Here is a 15,018-nt window from a genome sequence, read left to right as displayed (position 1 = left end):
AACTAGTGAACGTCACTACTAAATGTAGCAAACGTCACTACTAATTTCTGCCACAATACTCACTATTTTTATGTAGTGACGTTCACTACTAATTTTGTAGTGAACATCACTACATTGACCACCAAGTAGTGAGTATTGTGGCAGAGCAATTCACTACTAAATTTTTACAGTGTAATGCATTTAATAACGTATCCAGCTGCATGCAAAATTTAAGAGAAAGCATGTTATTACATGAAGACATTTATAATGCAATCCATTAAATTATATAATAAATAAGTACAACCATATGATGTTGTTATATATACTACACTGTACTGTACCATCAAGTATTGCTAAAAAACTGATCAATAATAGTTCTCATCTCCTATAAGAAATAAAGCACATATAAATTAAAATATTAATACATTATTGTAAACTGGATATGCAATTTATCATGCATACACTACAGATACATACATATGTAACTGGATCTGCAAGAATCTCACATGTTAGCGCAAGCCTTATTAAGCAATAAACACAATAGTTATAAAATTGAAAAAAAATTTCTGTAAATTTTGAGCGTTTGTTTTGCAATGAAGAAAGGTGATAATGGCGTAATCCTTGGTAGCATCATGATCTCCAAAGCAAAAGGAGTTAAAAATCTTTGTTTTGTGTCAGTACTCCCAAGGAGACAGAAGATATAGCGCTAGTCTGCCTCATGATGTTGGATAAGCAGTCCATTATTTTCATCTCAAATTTTTGTGCCTTCATCCTGGTCACAGGAAAAGTCTGGAAGACAAAACTTACCCTAAGTTGCATCTTGTTAAAAGACTACATTCGTAAGTTATGACCGCTTGATTACGCGCCTGCAGTTTATTTTTTGTATTGTCACAATACAAATCGATTTTTCTGTTGTTGCCCATTTGCATGGCTGTAACTTCAAAAGCACTTGGCTTCTAGACCTGAAACTTCGGCATACCATTCCTTTGGTTTTCTCGACAAAGAAAATGTAATAAAATGGAATTCGAAAAATATGCTGACATGTGGGGTTCTTGCAAATCCGGTCACATATACACATATATACACATAAAGTTGCTAATCACCAACCTCTAGTAAGATGCTCTTGTTTTTTTCCATTCTGTGTCTAAATATTGCATGCTCCAGGCAATTGTGTAACTGTTCCATGTGAGAAATGGTGGCACTATGGGTGCTTTGGACAGCATACTGGAATATCTCTCGTAACTGATGCTTGTCAATGGTGGGTAGCTCATCTTGAACACGAGCACTAGTCTCTAACACCTCACTAATGAGTACTGGTGACTGAACACTAGTAACCTGCTTGCTTGTTTTAGCAGAGCTACTGCTTGCTCGTCTGCTACGGGAGGAAGTGGGTTTAATTGAAGTGGGACCATTGATTGTGGGACCATTAGTTGTGGCAGCTGAGGTGGATGGCGTTGAGAAGTCAACTGGTGGAATGGAATCTTGAGGTGACTTTAGATCAAGTAGATTTTTCACCATGAACGACTGACATTTTCCAGTAACACTGTTGGCATTTACTGTTGCTTCACTACTTATATTGTGTTCTATGTCAGAAACATTAGCATCTTTATCATTCTCTTCCATATCTGTCTTCTCAGTTTCTTCATCATTGCTGTCTTCACTTTTGCCTCCACTGGAAATGCGACGTTTGTTTGAACGTATTGATTCACAGTATGGTAGTCCATCATCCAATGGTCCAATCCCTTGTTTTCTTAGACTTCTTCTGGGAAAGACTTCTTCACTATTCAAAACTGATGTGCTGTTAGCTGATTCTGCACCATCATCTGTACCAGCAACATGATTTGTAGCAGTCTCTATGGTGGTCTGCTGAGGCGTAGGATATGTGCTCTGCAAACCTAGCCTGTCCCTAGCTGCCTCCATGTCTTCACACATCTGTAGGAGATGAATATGCTTACACTATTCAATAGTGTGTAGTGTGTGTAAAATGACAGTACAGAAAGTACCTACATTCTAAACAATAATGTAGATTTTCTAATAGAACAACAAAATAGAATGATCATTTTGGAATTGAGTTTTAATAACCTGGGTCCAGCCATAGATAATAGAGTAAAGGGATAGGAAACGCAAGCGATTTCCGGTTTGATTTCCGTTACGCATGACTTGAAAGGACAAGACAGTTTTGTGCTCAAGCACGAGAATTAGTGTTCTAAGCAGCGTAAATAGTAATCCAACAGACTACAGCAAGTATTTAGGCCTACGTGAGAGATTTTGGCGAGAGAATTCAGACCGTAGATTTTGTAACAAAGCGTATCGCATTAACCGTGATTGTTACACGCTGTCACACTTTCGCTCATAGTACCTTCATGCCTCGTCCATACCGCTTCTTTTATAGCCGGTTCCACTTTCGAATCTTGTGGTAAGCTAGGCGTGTCACCAACACAGTCTTTTACCGTTGCGTTGTACTGCAAAGTGGTTTAAACTTTTGGTTAAAAATGGAAGATACTTAGTCGTTTCTTCAAGCAACAGTTCCTGTTTTGCTCCGATATTTCCTCTGGTTCCCTCTGTTAAATGGTAAGGAATAGGTTTATCACAGTTAAAAGGATAGAATATATTTACGAAGAAAGTAAAGTGGTTTAAAGTAATTTTTGGGCCGTTTTTTTCACTTTCAATCTCCTTTAATTTTGCGTATAACTTCCTTGAGGGTTGGTACCATCCTATTTCCCTCGATTACTTACTTGAGTTCACTGTAGCGAAGTTTCACAGTCGTTGGTTACAAAATTCTGTCGTTACAACAATTTGTTTCTCTTTGATACAAGCGCAGCAAGCGTAACGAGTATGTTCGTGACGTACTACACGGAATTCCAATAGAAATGTACGTATTTTGTGATGTCACGTTATTGCGTTTCCTATCCCTTTACTCTATTATCTATGGTCCAGCTAACCAAACCTCCATATGGAAGAGTGGATTGCTGTACAGGTCTATTTTAAGGCTCAAGTAATGCACCTTTTCAAACTCTTCACTCAAGTCATGATCAAGGAAGGAGTTAGCCAGATCCTGCAGGGCTGCCGCTCTATGCCTCAGTAGTCTGCTCTCTGTATCATGTTCTGGATTATACCTGTTCCAGAGAATAACACATAATATTATGATTCTATGCATGGTTTAATAATAGTCACAAACTACTTGCTACTACAAGTAGTACTGTATATTAAGGATCATGAAGGTTTGGGGTTTTCTTGCCAAAAAGATCACCCAAAACCAGCTTCACATGGCAGTATTGGTTAGGAATGTCGCCTATACACCAGCAGATATACTAGTGGACATGTAATCCCTAAATCAGTCAGGTGGCCTCCCTTATTTCCGATGATCTCTAATCGAACTTAACATCCCCTTATACTCATGCATAAATCTCTATTGAATATTTTATCACACATGTAGGAGGCTGGGTATACGAAACTCACTCTAGTGCATTCTTGGTGATCAGTTCAACATCTCGTAACCACTGTTTAGGAGTGCAGTAGCAGTGTTCATCAATCCTCTTCATCACGGTGGATAGGTCCATCGGATTTGATATGATCTCATGATAATCAGGTACCTATCACATAACCATGATATATACATCAATACGTGTGCAATGAGTTAAGACAACAATTAGTGTGGACAGCAAATAGTACACAATCAATATACCTCTTCTGGATCAACTGGTTTGGTGAACTCTTTGAACTTTCTCTCAGCTAGAAGCTTGTTGGTGATGTCTCGTAGGAACACCCTCAGTTCCCTCAGTAAAGCATCACGCTGTCTTTGTATCTTCTGCCGCTCGTTCTCAGTCAACTCACGAGGTGCAGGTGCCGCAGCAACTTCTAGCTGCTCCATTGGAGCCTCTGTAGTATTGCAAATACCAAAACCAGACACTTACTGTATAACTATGCTATTTACAAATGTACAAATTATTGAGAAGAATAACTTGACAAGTCAACATAGCTCTACAAAACACACAACCAAAATATATAGGAACTCTTTAATTCCTAATACACTAGACAATGCATATTGCCAACCTGTTTGCAGTATAGGAGGTGATACAACTGGTTGAAGTGGCTTTTCTAGTAAAACATCAAACAAAAATTTCTTCCTCTCATCTTCAGATGGCTCCCTCAGTGAGAATACCTGTTTGATATATAATATATATGCTATGAACATGCAACTATTACACTGATTATAAGCAACTTACTTGACCATGAGCAGTGCTAAACAGTTCCCTGAGGGATGATGGCAGTTGTTCGAATGGCAACTCTGCTGTGGCAAGTAGTAGCACAGCAGTAGATGAAGGTAGAGAGTCAAGCAGAGTGAACAATGTGGCCTTGAGGCAGTCTGAAGTATTGCTCCACCACGACACAATGTGAGGTATATAGAGGATGGAGGGTGAAGTCCTTCTTGCCTCTTTTAGTACCTACCAACAAACACAAAAATGACTTGTGTGAATTTAGACAACAGGGCAAAATATTATACTGCATTATGCATGAATACTTGGCAGTGTACAATATAAGGGAAAATTATTGCTAGGACAGAATGGCCAATCAAAAGTAAATTTGATTGGTCATTTCTGAAATTGCATGGCCATAAGATAGAGGTGTACTATCCTAGTGTGCGAAGCACACCCCGCAATGCGAAGCACAAGCCTTCTGGGGGGGTCTGGGGGCATGCCCCCCCCCCCCAGGAAATTGTTGAAAAAGGATCACTCTGAGATACCTCCACTTCGCAAACATTACTTTCTTTTCTTCTCTTGGAAGGCACCACTCATGTAGTCAGTGTAGTGATCGCTTCTTCACAACATCGACAGTAACCCACAATCGATAATTTGGGCAAATACGAGGTGCAGTGCTCTAGCTTACGCATGTGCATTGAGTCGATGCTTTGACGTGATCGAGACTTCACGTAGTGATTAAATAGCTTCGGTAAGGAAAGTTAACGATACGACAATAATAATAACTATAATATTACATGTTATAAAGACTAATAAAGAATTACAGTTGTAAAAAAATTGATCGGCACAAATGGCCGACCAACGGCTACATTGATCGGTCAACAGCATCACTTGGTCGGAAAATGGCCGAGGGCCGACCGTTATATTGTACTCTGCTTGGTAGTGCCTATTACCAAATAAGACAATGGTTGGGTAATAGCATTACAAAGTATAGTACGTGTCACAATTTAACTACTATAACTCCACAGAAACATTAGGAATTTTCAACTAGAGTAGGGACCATAGCACATTGATAAAAAGTATTGAAACAAGCTGGAGTAGTTCACGATATTAAATCACAGTAAAACAATAAGAAGTGGTATATCTCTACTGTGCATTTCCATTATGGTATCTTGAGCACAGTAGGGATATAACACTACTTATTGTTTTACCGTGATTTAATACCGTGCACTACTCCAGCTTGTTTCAGTACTTTTTATAGATGTGCTATGGTCCCTACTCTAGTTGAAAATTCCAATTTTTTTCTGTGTACTTGTTTGTTGACTTTTTTATGGTGTTGCGCGTCCCAGTTATATCAATTATTTGTCTGAAAAGTGAAGTATTCATTATGCTTTGTTGTTGGCTATGTTCAACCCGTTACACAGCAATACGAATCAAGAACTGTTCGAAAAGCACCCCTACAATCAAAATAGCCACTATAAAAAATACGGACAATTTCCGTTACGAAGGGAAGCCATCACGTGCTACCACCAAATCGACACTTTTCGCTGTCTGTCAGAAAAGATGAATGGGACACAAAGGAGGATACTGGTAAGTCCATGAAGAGTGCATTGTATGTATTGCGGTATGCCAAAAGGCACCTCTTGGGCCGAAGCAAAGTTGAACAGTGAAAAAATCAAACCTGTAGCCTTAGCTGTTATCAAGTTATGTTTGTCTGAAGGCATCAGTTACTCAGTCAGACAGTCAGTTACTCAGCCAGTAAAAAAAAATTCGCTAAAAATTCCATAGCAACTTTTTTGGGTTGATCTGAAAGCTTGTTTGGGCTATAGTTTTACCTAACCAACACTGCCTCATCGTTGTCAGGGAAAATTGAGGCTGATTTTTGAGTGATGTTATTTTGTGGGCCACACCTACTCCTTTATGGTCCCTACTATACAGTACTATCGTACTATGATATAGTGAGTCATGAAGTTTCCTGCCCAGATTTCACTTTTCCTTCACAACAGCTTGACAGTATAATCAATGCTCAGAGCAACCCTACATGTCTTCAGAAAATTAACTAACTTGACTATGGGTAACGTGACAGACTTGATTTCTTTTACTATTCAATGCTGCTTACCTCAGGATGCATCAGAAGCAATCTAAGTGTAAAATACAACAATTTCTGGAGCAGCATGTCATTCTCAGGTACATGAGAATGTACCAGAAGCAATTTGACAGTCTAGCGGGCATGCCATGCACATAAAAGTAAGCACAAAGATGCTTACCCCCCTTCCTTGATAAAACTGTATTTAGCCTCCTGAAGGCCTGCCAGCTGACTACTGTCTTTTGACAAACGCAACATAACATCACAGCCTTCACTTTAGGACAATTAAATGTTGCTTGGGCCCAAGATGTCCCTATTCCTGTGCTGCTGTAGGAGATGCAGTCCACACAATATAAACTTTCATCCTTCTTTGTACCTGGTAGTTAGCTTATCTCTTAGAGCAGATAGCACATCAATGGCTTCATCTTTGTTTCACACTATGCTCGTAACTGTGCAATTTTCACATCACACCTAAAGCAAGTGCAGACACAACATTCCCCATGTATAACAGCTGGAACATAGCCGAGAGCAACGCATGCTAGTTAACCCTTCGAGGACCAAAGCCCAATATATTGGGAGCAAGTACATGGGGTGGTATAAGCCGTTATAGCTGCTTATCAGTACACAGTAGAAATAATTCACTAACACCATGATACTCACCATGAAATTCCTGACAAAATCACACAAAGTATTGCTTTGTTTGAAGAGAATCTCCACTGCTAGGCTGCCAAGAAAAGTAACTCTTCCATTATCATCCGCTATTACTCTACACCTGCTACTTTGATTGGCCATATCTCGATAATACTTCGTCCTAGTGCATCAAACTAAATACCATTAGACTCAGCACGTGATGACGATTCGATTTGTATACAAAAGATCAGTGACTACCTCATGAAATTGCGATAAAGAAATAACGAAACGTGCATTCAGTGGAGATGACATCACCCGTTCATTGCTTCATACCACAAGTAGTGTTTTGTGTAGAACAAAACTGCTTTGATATTATTGTTGTGTATGAAATTACTATTAAGTCAACGCCAAACGATAATCCGTCTTCGTTTTACAGAAGACCACTGCCTTCCTTATAACACAAAGTTATGCATTCCTCCATACTTGAAAATTAATTTGGTCCTCGAAGGGTCAAGCAAGACACACCGCAGTTCACTAAATTGCCTAGTGCCATTCTCATAGTGTATACAAGTTCAATAATGATAATGAATTATATCTCAACAATAAAAAAACTTTACAAACAATAGTAATGAGAACTAGAAGGGGAAACACTTCACAGTAAATAAGAATTAATATAACATTTAACATCGTCATGGTGACACTAATTAAATGTAAACTGCAACTACAAGCCTGGCTATAAAACATACAATTCCAACTTCTCAACAGCCACATCTTCATTAGGATGATCTTGATCTTTGCAGATGCGAACTTCAAAATCTTCAGCCACTGCTACTGGTAGTTTCCTATAGAACCACGGCATCCCAATTTGAGCACAACATCCATTACCAGTACCACAACCAGCACCATCCCATAAAGGATCTGATAGGTAGTATGCAGCAAAATCATTTAATCCCACATCCCCAGACTCGCAGTAGTAGTCATTCCCTAGAAAGGAAGGGGGACTGGGACCAGGATGAGTAGTACATGGACAGTTAGCAAAACCATCATAATCATAATCATCAGACACTCCAACAGCATAGGTCCACACATGTTTACGTGGTGATCCTACAGTGATGGAAATACCATCAACATATGCACCATCAATGGAACGACTTTTGACTTCAAATGCATCTGGTGTTCCTTTCTGATAACCTTTGACTTGTCCACAAATGTGCTCATAGTTAACACTGTTCATATAAAAATGTGCAGAAGCACATCCAGCTGCATATCCTAAACACAGTCTCCTGGGAGTGGTGATCTTGTGCCATGTTCCTGGACAACTATCATCTCGATTCATGTCTACATCAACAACTTGCATCCATCCTCCTTCAACTCCACCACACTTTAGCTTCATGTTACAAGTGACCACAAACAATCCTTCACTAGTCTTTATCCAGTATTGTCCAACATTTCCCCTACTAGTAGGATTACGCTGGTATATCTCATGGCAAGAAGCAGCAGGATCATTCTTACTCATACCAAGCAAGATGTTTTCATTGTTAGCTAAAGCACTACTGAACAGCAAGAGAAAGAGAAAGACTTTCATTGTTACTATCGGGTTGCTTGATTTTCAACTAAAGTACTTCATTTTTATACACACTTACCGGATGTTGTTTTGTTTGCTTTTCTATGACAACCACACTCCCCATCTAACCACAATCATTCTACCAATTCAAGAAGGAACCACACTTTACATTTTGTGGATATGTGGGAAGAAAACAAGTCAACTTTGGCAACCAGCTAATAAGGTGATGGGAATGAACTATTCATTCAAAGGTTCAGATAACAAGATGATTGACAACACATGACCAAATACTTTCAATACACACACTATCAAGATGGTACAAATAAACAAACAAACAAAAAATACAATGAGGAGTAACTCAAAGGGTTTAATCAAAACATTTTAATAAAAAAGTCACCTAGAAAGAAAAATTCAGTCAATATGACACTTGGGACCTCTATACTTCTAACAGCTCCGCAATGTAGACATTAGAAGTTGTATGGGACCCTGCTCACTGTGCCATGACGAAGGCGAAGAAGTATGCTGCAACTGCACATGTTCTCTCAAGTGATTTTAATGATCAAAAACAACGAATTTAGAAATGATAATAGTATTACGTAATTAAATATTATGTAACAATGACGAAATTATAAAACTAATGTTCAATTCATGTTAAAAAAAAACCTAACAAAAACAACATTTGCTTCATCAAAGCTTTCACCATGTTAGGATATGGCCCATACAGTAACATATAGTACTATATGATGAAGATTTGGGAGTGGCCCATGATAAATATTCTGCATCAATTTCTCCTCACAATGACATAACAGTATTCGTTGGGTATATTTCCCAAAATGCCTTCAAATCAACCCAAAACATTTTTGTCAAGTTGCTATAGATAATAATAATAAAAAATTAATTCAAAAGAATTTTCTACTGCTTGCCTGCCTGCAATGACGAAACTAATGTTCAATTCATTGTTCAAAGAACAAAAAAAACAGCCAAACAAACAAACAAACAAAAACAACATTTGCTTCATCAAAGCTTTCACCATGTTAGGATATAAAATCGTTGTTACATCATGGCCCATACAGTAACATACAGTACTATATGATGAAGGTTTGGGAGTGGCCCATGATAAAATATTTTGTCTCAATTTCTCCTCACAATGACATAACAGTATTGGTTAGGTATATTTCCCAAAATGCCTTCAAATCAACCCAAAACATTTTTGTCAAGTTGTTATAGACTAAAACAAAAAAAATTAATTCAAAAGAATTTCTACTGCCTGCCTGCCTGCCTGCCTGCCTGATGTGTTCAGTCAAGTGTAGCAGAAAGTGGCTACCACTATGGTGCTACTTCTTTCACAGAAACGCTTCAAATTCACAAAGAAATCTTCAGCATATTGATAGCCATAAAATATGGGGGTATTGTCTTACTTCTATCCTTCCTTACCATAGCAACCATCAAGCACACACAACTTACATATACGGGTGTACATGTTGTTTCAAGTTATTGCACCAACAAATTGGAATACACGCGTTCTTGAAGTCCACCCAGTGAGCTGTTCTGAGTTGTAGACAAGTGTCACATGTAAAGTGTATATATGAAGTAGACTACTGTCAACTAGGACGCTGTAGCCTCACGCATGTACACGTAAGTGAATCTGACATAGCTGCCAGACCCTGGTCTGTATCAATAGTAGGTGTAGCTGGAATGGAATGCAAATGGCCAGTCTTTGTGCTTCTATGAATATAACTGCATTATTAGATTTATGACAGCTACAGATCATGACATCTCTCATGAATATGATTAAAACTAGGGGTATTAGTGGTCATAAATTTACAAAAACAATTCACAAACAAGTAAAATTAGGAATTTTAAACTAGAGTAGCACTCCAATAAAAAGCATTGAAACAAGCTGGATCGGAATACTCCAGTTATTGTAAAACAATAAGAAGCTAATATATATCCCTACTGTGCAGCACAGCACTGTAGCTATAGGAATATTCGCTTCTTGTTGTTTTATAGTAATTGGACATTATGCACTACTCTGATCTAGTACTATTTTATTGGGGTGCTACATTGTCCCTACTTTAGTTTATAATTAGATTTTAATATTGCCACATTTTATTGTACCATACTTTTTTACTGTGACATCAAAAGTTGAGCAGCCCTACCCATATTACGTAAACCCTAATGTTAACTGATTACATAATCAACAACATCTAAACCATTTATCACATCATAAAACTAGGCATATTACACATATGCATTAGGAACTTAGCCTGTTATTACAGTACAATACATTTAGTATTGCTCACCTGTGCACAAGCTTCCTCAGGAGTCTTTGTGGACACACTGAACAATGCTGACAGGTCCAGACAATGTGTGGACAATCCCTCCAAAGCGTGTAGTAAGCCAGGACCTAAGTGATCTGTCTGTCCCATGTTGACATTACCACAAATGATGAGCCGTGGACGGTAAACTGACGGTGGAAGATGTGGGTGAGCAGCCTGATTTAGGAAATGACTGGATGGCACAACACTGGTGTTAAGACGTGAAGTAGAGTCTTCAATACGGCTACTATTAACACCAGCTACTGTAGTGTTGTCTGTTGGACTGGTGTTACGGGTGTCCATACCAGAGTCTTGACTTAGACTGTCTTGTCTGGGATTCACTGCAGCTTCTGTCTCATCCTCCAAGATAGAATTGGCTGGCATCAAAGCACTGTCAGCAAGCTTGGTCACATCAAAGTAAAGGCTGCTCAAATCCAGCCTGCGACATTGACTGGAAAGCCAATTGCCTTCTGAAGGATTGACAACTACTGATCTACTTCTTCTTGATGATGAGTGACCATAACTTGATGCAGCACTGGTTGGTGATGGCAAAGGTGAAGTATCACGAACAATCACTGCAGAGATATGATATCTCTCGTCAACACTATTGGACACCAGGGAAAGATTCCTCTTAGCCTTTATCACAGGTTTCCATGACGGTGGGAAGATGAAACTGGTGAGAGAAAGGAGGGAATCCAGTTGTGCTGACAGAAGCGGGAATACAGTTACTGACAAAGAATGAGCAGGAGATAAGCTTGATCGTTGTGAGGCAGGAACAATCGCTTGTAGAGCATTGTGAAAATCACATGCAGATACTCTAATGGTTTCAGGGTTGATGACCAGCTTTTCATTGGTAGTATATATCTGAGGGTAACGTCGTCTGAGAGCAAACAAGGCGGCTTCAGCACACAGAGCTTTAAGATCAGCACCACAGTATCCTGCTGTCTGATTGGCCAACTCACAAACAAACTCAGCCTTCAATGTCGGCTTCCAAGCTTTAGTATGGATTTGCAATATACTGACACGATCCTATGAAAAATATACAAGAAACATTAAAAAACTTGTCTAATGCCATCCATATACACGAGTACAATAGTTTCTAGGCCCACTGGCCCAGAAAACACAGTTGTATGAAAACTAATAAATATGATACATAAAGTTCATATATCCAGCTTAAACAAACTATACTGACCTCATAGGAAGGCAAGGGAAAGTGGAATTCTCTGTCAAACCTTCCTGGTCGCCTTAGAGCAGGATCAATGGCATCTAGTCGGTTGGTGGCTCCAATGACCACAATCTCACCACGACTGTCTAGCCCATCGAGCAATGCCAATAGTGTTGAGACTATAGAGGAATGGATCTGGTCCTGTCGACTAGACCTCACTGGAGCCAAACCATCTATCTCGTCAAAGAAGATTATAGAGGGTCTCATTTGATAAGCCTATAAACAATATCATATACATAAAACATTGCTACATATTACAGATGCAATTATAAATCTGATTGAAACTTCCAATAGAAGTACTCTAATAGAATGCACATGCACAATTTGATCTTCACTGCAAACACAATAATGGAACAAGTGCACATAATAAATGAACAGTTCTGAAGTACTTTATGATCACAACTAAACTACATACCTGATCAAATAATAATCGTAACTGTCTCTCAGACTCTCCCACCCACTTGCTGAGGCAGTCTGCACCTTTTCTCATGAAGAATGCAACTCTGCGACCACCTTTAGAGCATTCATTGGCAAGAGCTCTAGCCACAAGTGTTTTACCACAACCAGGAGCCCCATGGAATAAAACCCCTCGTGGAGGAGCAATACTAAAATTAGTAAATACCTCAGGGTAGAGAAGTGGAAAAATCACCATCTCTTTTAATGACTGTATGTGCTGTTGTAGCCCTCCAATAGAATCAAATGTAACATTGCGGTCGACAGTCATGGGATCAATATCAGCAAGACTGGATCCAATATTCTGCCTGTCCTTTATGATCCCAGTAACACCCTCTTCTGGTGATATGTTCATGGGCAGGCACCTCTTACGAGCCTTAGTCATGCTGCGAGCCTTCCGCCTATCAAAAGCAGCTTCATCAGAATCAGTAGTCGAGCTGGAATCATGGTGAGCTGTTTGCCGAGGTGACTTTGTCACATGTTGCTGATACGCACGTGACTTGGGTGGGCTACGAGGATAGGAAGACTTTCGTCTCTGTGACATCCTTGGCTTAGCAGGACGGGAGCCCTGGTCTAAGATAACTGGTTGGTATTGATACACAATCGGTCTCCTTTTGCGGAAGTAATAACCTCCTTGACTTTCATCTTCTTCGTTATCTGACTGACTACTGTCACTTTCTGAAGATGTCTCATCTTGGCCTGATTCCTCATCTTTGTTGCCACCATCTTCTTTCTCTTCTCCATCCTCATCATTATCACCCTCAGAGTCTCTTTTTTCTTGGTCACCACTGCTAGCTGCTTGTTCCTTGTCCACTCTGTTCTCATCATAGCTTCCAGACTGCTCTCTGTAGTCAATGGAGGTTTTTAGCCGAGCTGAGCGTCGTACATTGGAAGTATCCAGTTCTTGTTCACTTGGTAATCTGACTGTACGACGCTTCCTCTGTACAGGTGAAAACAACTTCTCATATGGCTCCAAATCATCCTATGAACCAACAGTATGGTAATTCAACAGATGAACAAAAACGTAACACAAACATGCTAGCTGATTTATTTACAACATTTAAAAACTTACAATTCATCAAGAAAAGGGTAAGCATTATTCATTCATACAAAAATCTTACAGAATACATCTGAACATACTTCTGAGTCAGTAGCAACAAAAACATGTTGTTCACTGTTGTAGACTTGTTTCTTCATTTCAGATGGTTTAAAATTGGAGAACACGAGTCTCTTTTCTCTCTTACTCCTGCGAGGTGATGACAAAATCTCCATCACTCCATTGTTGGATACTGTGGACAGCCTACGCCTTGCACCAGTGGATGCTGACCTCTGTGGCCTAACATGTAATCACCATCACAATAACAATATCTTAGTTAACAACATTGTATGTGATGTGTATTATATACAATGATATGCATACACATTAGACCAAAAACATTTTGTTGGTTGACTATGGGGAGATTTTCTATTACCCACAAACTAGCTCAAAGTTTCATAACATACCAATAAACTGAGTCCATTAACAATTACATGTAGTCTTACATTGCATTGTATTCAGCAACCTTCATTAACTACCTGAAGGCTTTAAGCCACAGTGTGTAGAATAAACACAATGATTACTGTACAATGCACAGCCACTAGTAGTCTGGCGCCGCCCGCCCCTTCGCATAAAGTAAGGGTCTGGTGAAATACAAATACCTAATCATTTCAAAAGGAATTCAATTAGACAGCGCACGTAATGCTTGTTACGTCAGATAATTGCACTTCAATTCGAACAAAAGCATTGTGTTGCCAAGGCGATTTCTGTGTGAACGTCATTGGCATGCACTAATTGGCTAGCGCCGAATCTGGGCGCTAGAAATGATTTAGTATCTGTATTTCACCAGACCCTTACTTTATGCGAAGGGGCGGGCGGCGCCAGACTAAGCCACTAGCTGACTAACATCTCATCTACATGCCAATGGGTTGACTGTAAACACAACATTGTCATGACCTCACCTTTCTGTGGCCACTTGAGACTGAGGGGTGTTACTGGTGTCCAAGTCATCCTCAACAAGTCTTGCCATCTTTGTTCTCCCTTGTGACTCCTTGAACGGTGTTGAAGACAGTCTTTGTCGTTTTCTCAACTTTCTTGTTCGTTCCATGGTTGTCACATCCTCCAACTTAATACTAGCTATGTAACTATCACGTGACTTTAGCCTACGACTGTAATTTCAGAAGTGAAGGTAAAATTCTTATAAGACACGTACACTAAAAGAGTAAATTAAACTTCCGTACAGCATTTCTACCAGTTACTGTGAGGTAGCATAAAGTAAAAACTAGTTTTATCAAAGTGCTCTATAAATAGAAATACAGATAGAAATGGCGCTACGTACCGTTTAGACCTTCTTAGTGGTCCCATTCTGAATCCTGGAGTCAAAACAACGACAAAACACACCGGGACAGGTGACACTCTCGCCCCAAAATGACTAAACCCGATAGCGCCAATATAAATATTTATTATTGGCGCGTTGATTTCCCTCGCAAATTGGTTCACACGCTAATGTAAGACACCACTCCCTTTT

At 39.4% G+C, this 15,018-nt stretch overlaps 1 protein-coding gene across 1 annotated transcript; it reads right to left on the bottom strand.

Moving 5' to 3' along the window:
• Positions 1-236: 236 nt before the first annotated feature.
• LOC136243702 (ATPase family AAA domain-containing protein 2-like) lies at positions 237-14,989 on the bottom strand. Its single transcript, XM_066035251.1, has 13 exons — positions 14,830-14,989; positions 14,453-14,659; positions 13,595-13,790; positions 12,417-13,436; positions 11,969-12,217; positions 10,762-11,805; positions 4,206-4,424; positions 4,033-4,141; positions 3,665-3,858; positions 3,439-3,572; positions 2,984-3,095; positions 1,087-1,911; positions 237-364 (listed from the first exon to the last, which is right to left on the bottom strand). Exons 1-13 carry the CDS (start codon positions 14,853-14,855, stop codon positions 323-325), a joined length of 4,377 nt encoding a protein of 1,458 aa, XP_065891323.1. The 5' UTR covers positions 14,856-14,989; the 3' UTR covers positions 237-322.
• Between the last annotated feature and the right edge of the window lie 29 nt (positions 14,990-15,018).

The sequence above is a fragment of the Dysidea avara genome, chromosome 13 (genome assembly GCF_963678975.1).
Source record: "Dysidea avara chromosome 13, odDysAvar1.4, whole genome shotgun sequence".
NCBI classification, from domain to species: Eukaryota; Metazoa; Porifera; class Demospongiae; order Dictyoceratida; family Dysideidae; genus Dysidea; species Dysidea avara.
This window is presented reverse-complemented; position numbering and strand designations above follow the sequence as displayed.

What these genes read in the sequence shown, in the direction of transcription:
- LOC136243702 (XM_066035251.1), bottom strand. Translation starts at nt 14,855, where the DNA reads ATGGGACCACTAAGAAGGTCTAAACG. An exon ending in TTAGCACTGCTCATGGTCAA is followed by an intron (nt 4,142 to 4,205) that starts GTAAGTTGCTTA and finishes TATATCAAACAG; the next exon opens with GTATTCTCACTGAGGGAGCC. An exon ending in ACCTCCTATACTGCAAACAG is followed by an intron (nt 3,859 to 4,032) that starts GTTGGCAATATG and finishes GCAATACTACAG; the next exon opens with AGGCTCCAATGGAGCAGCTA.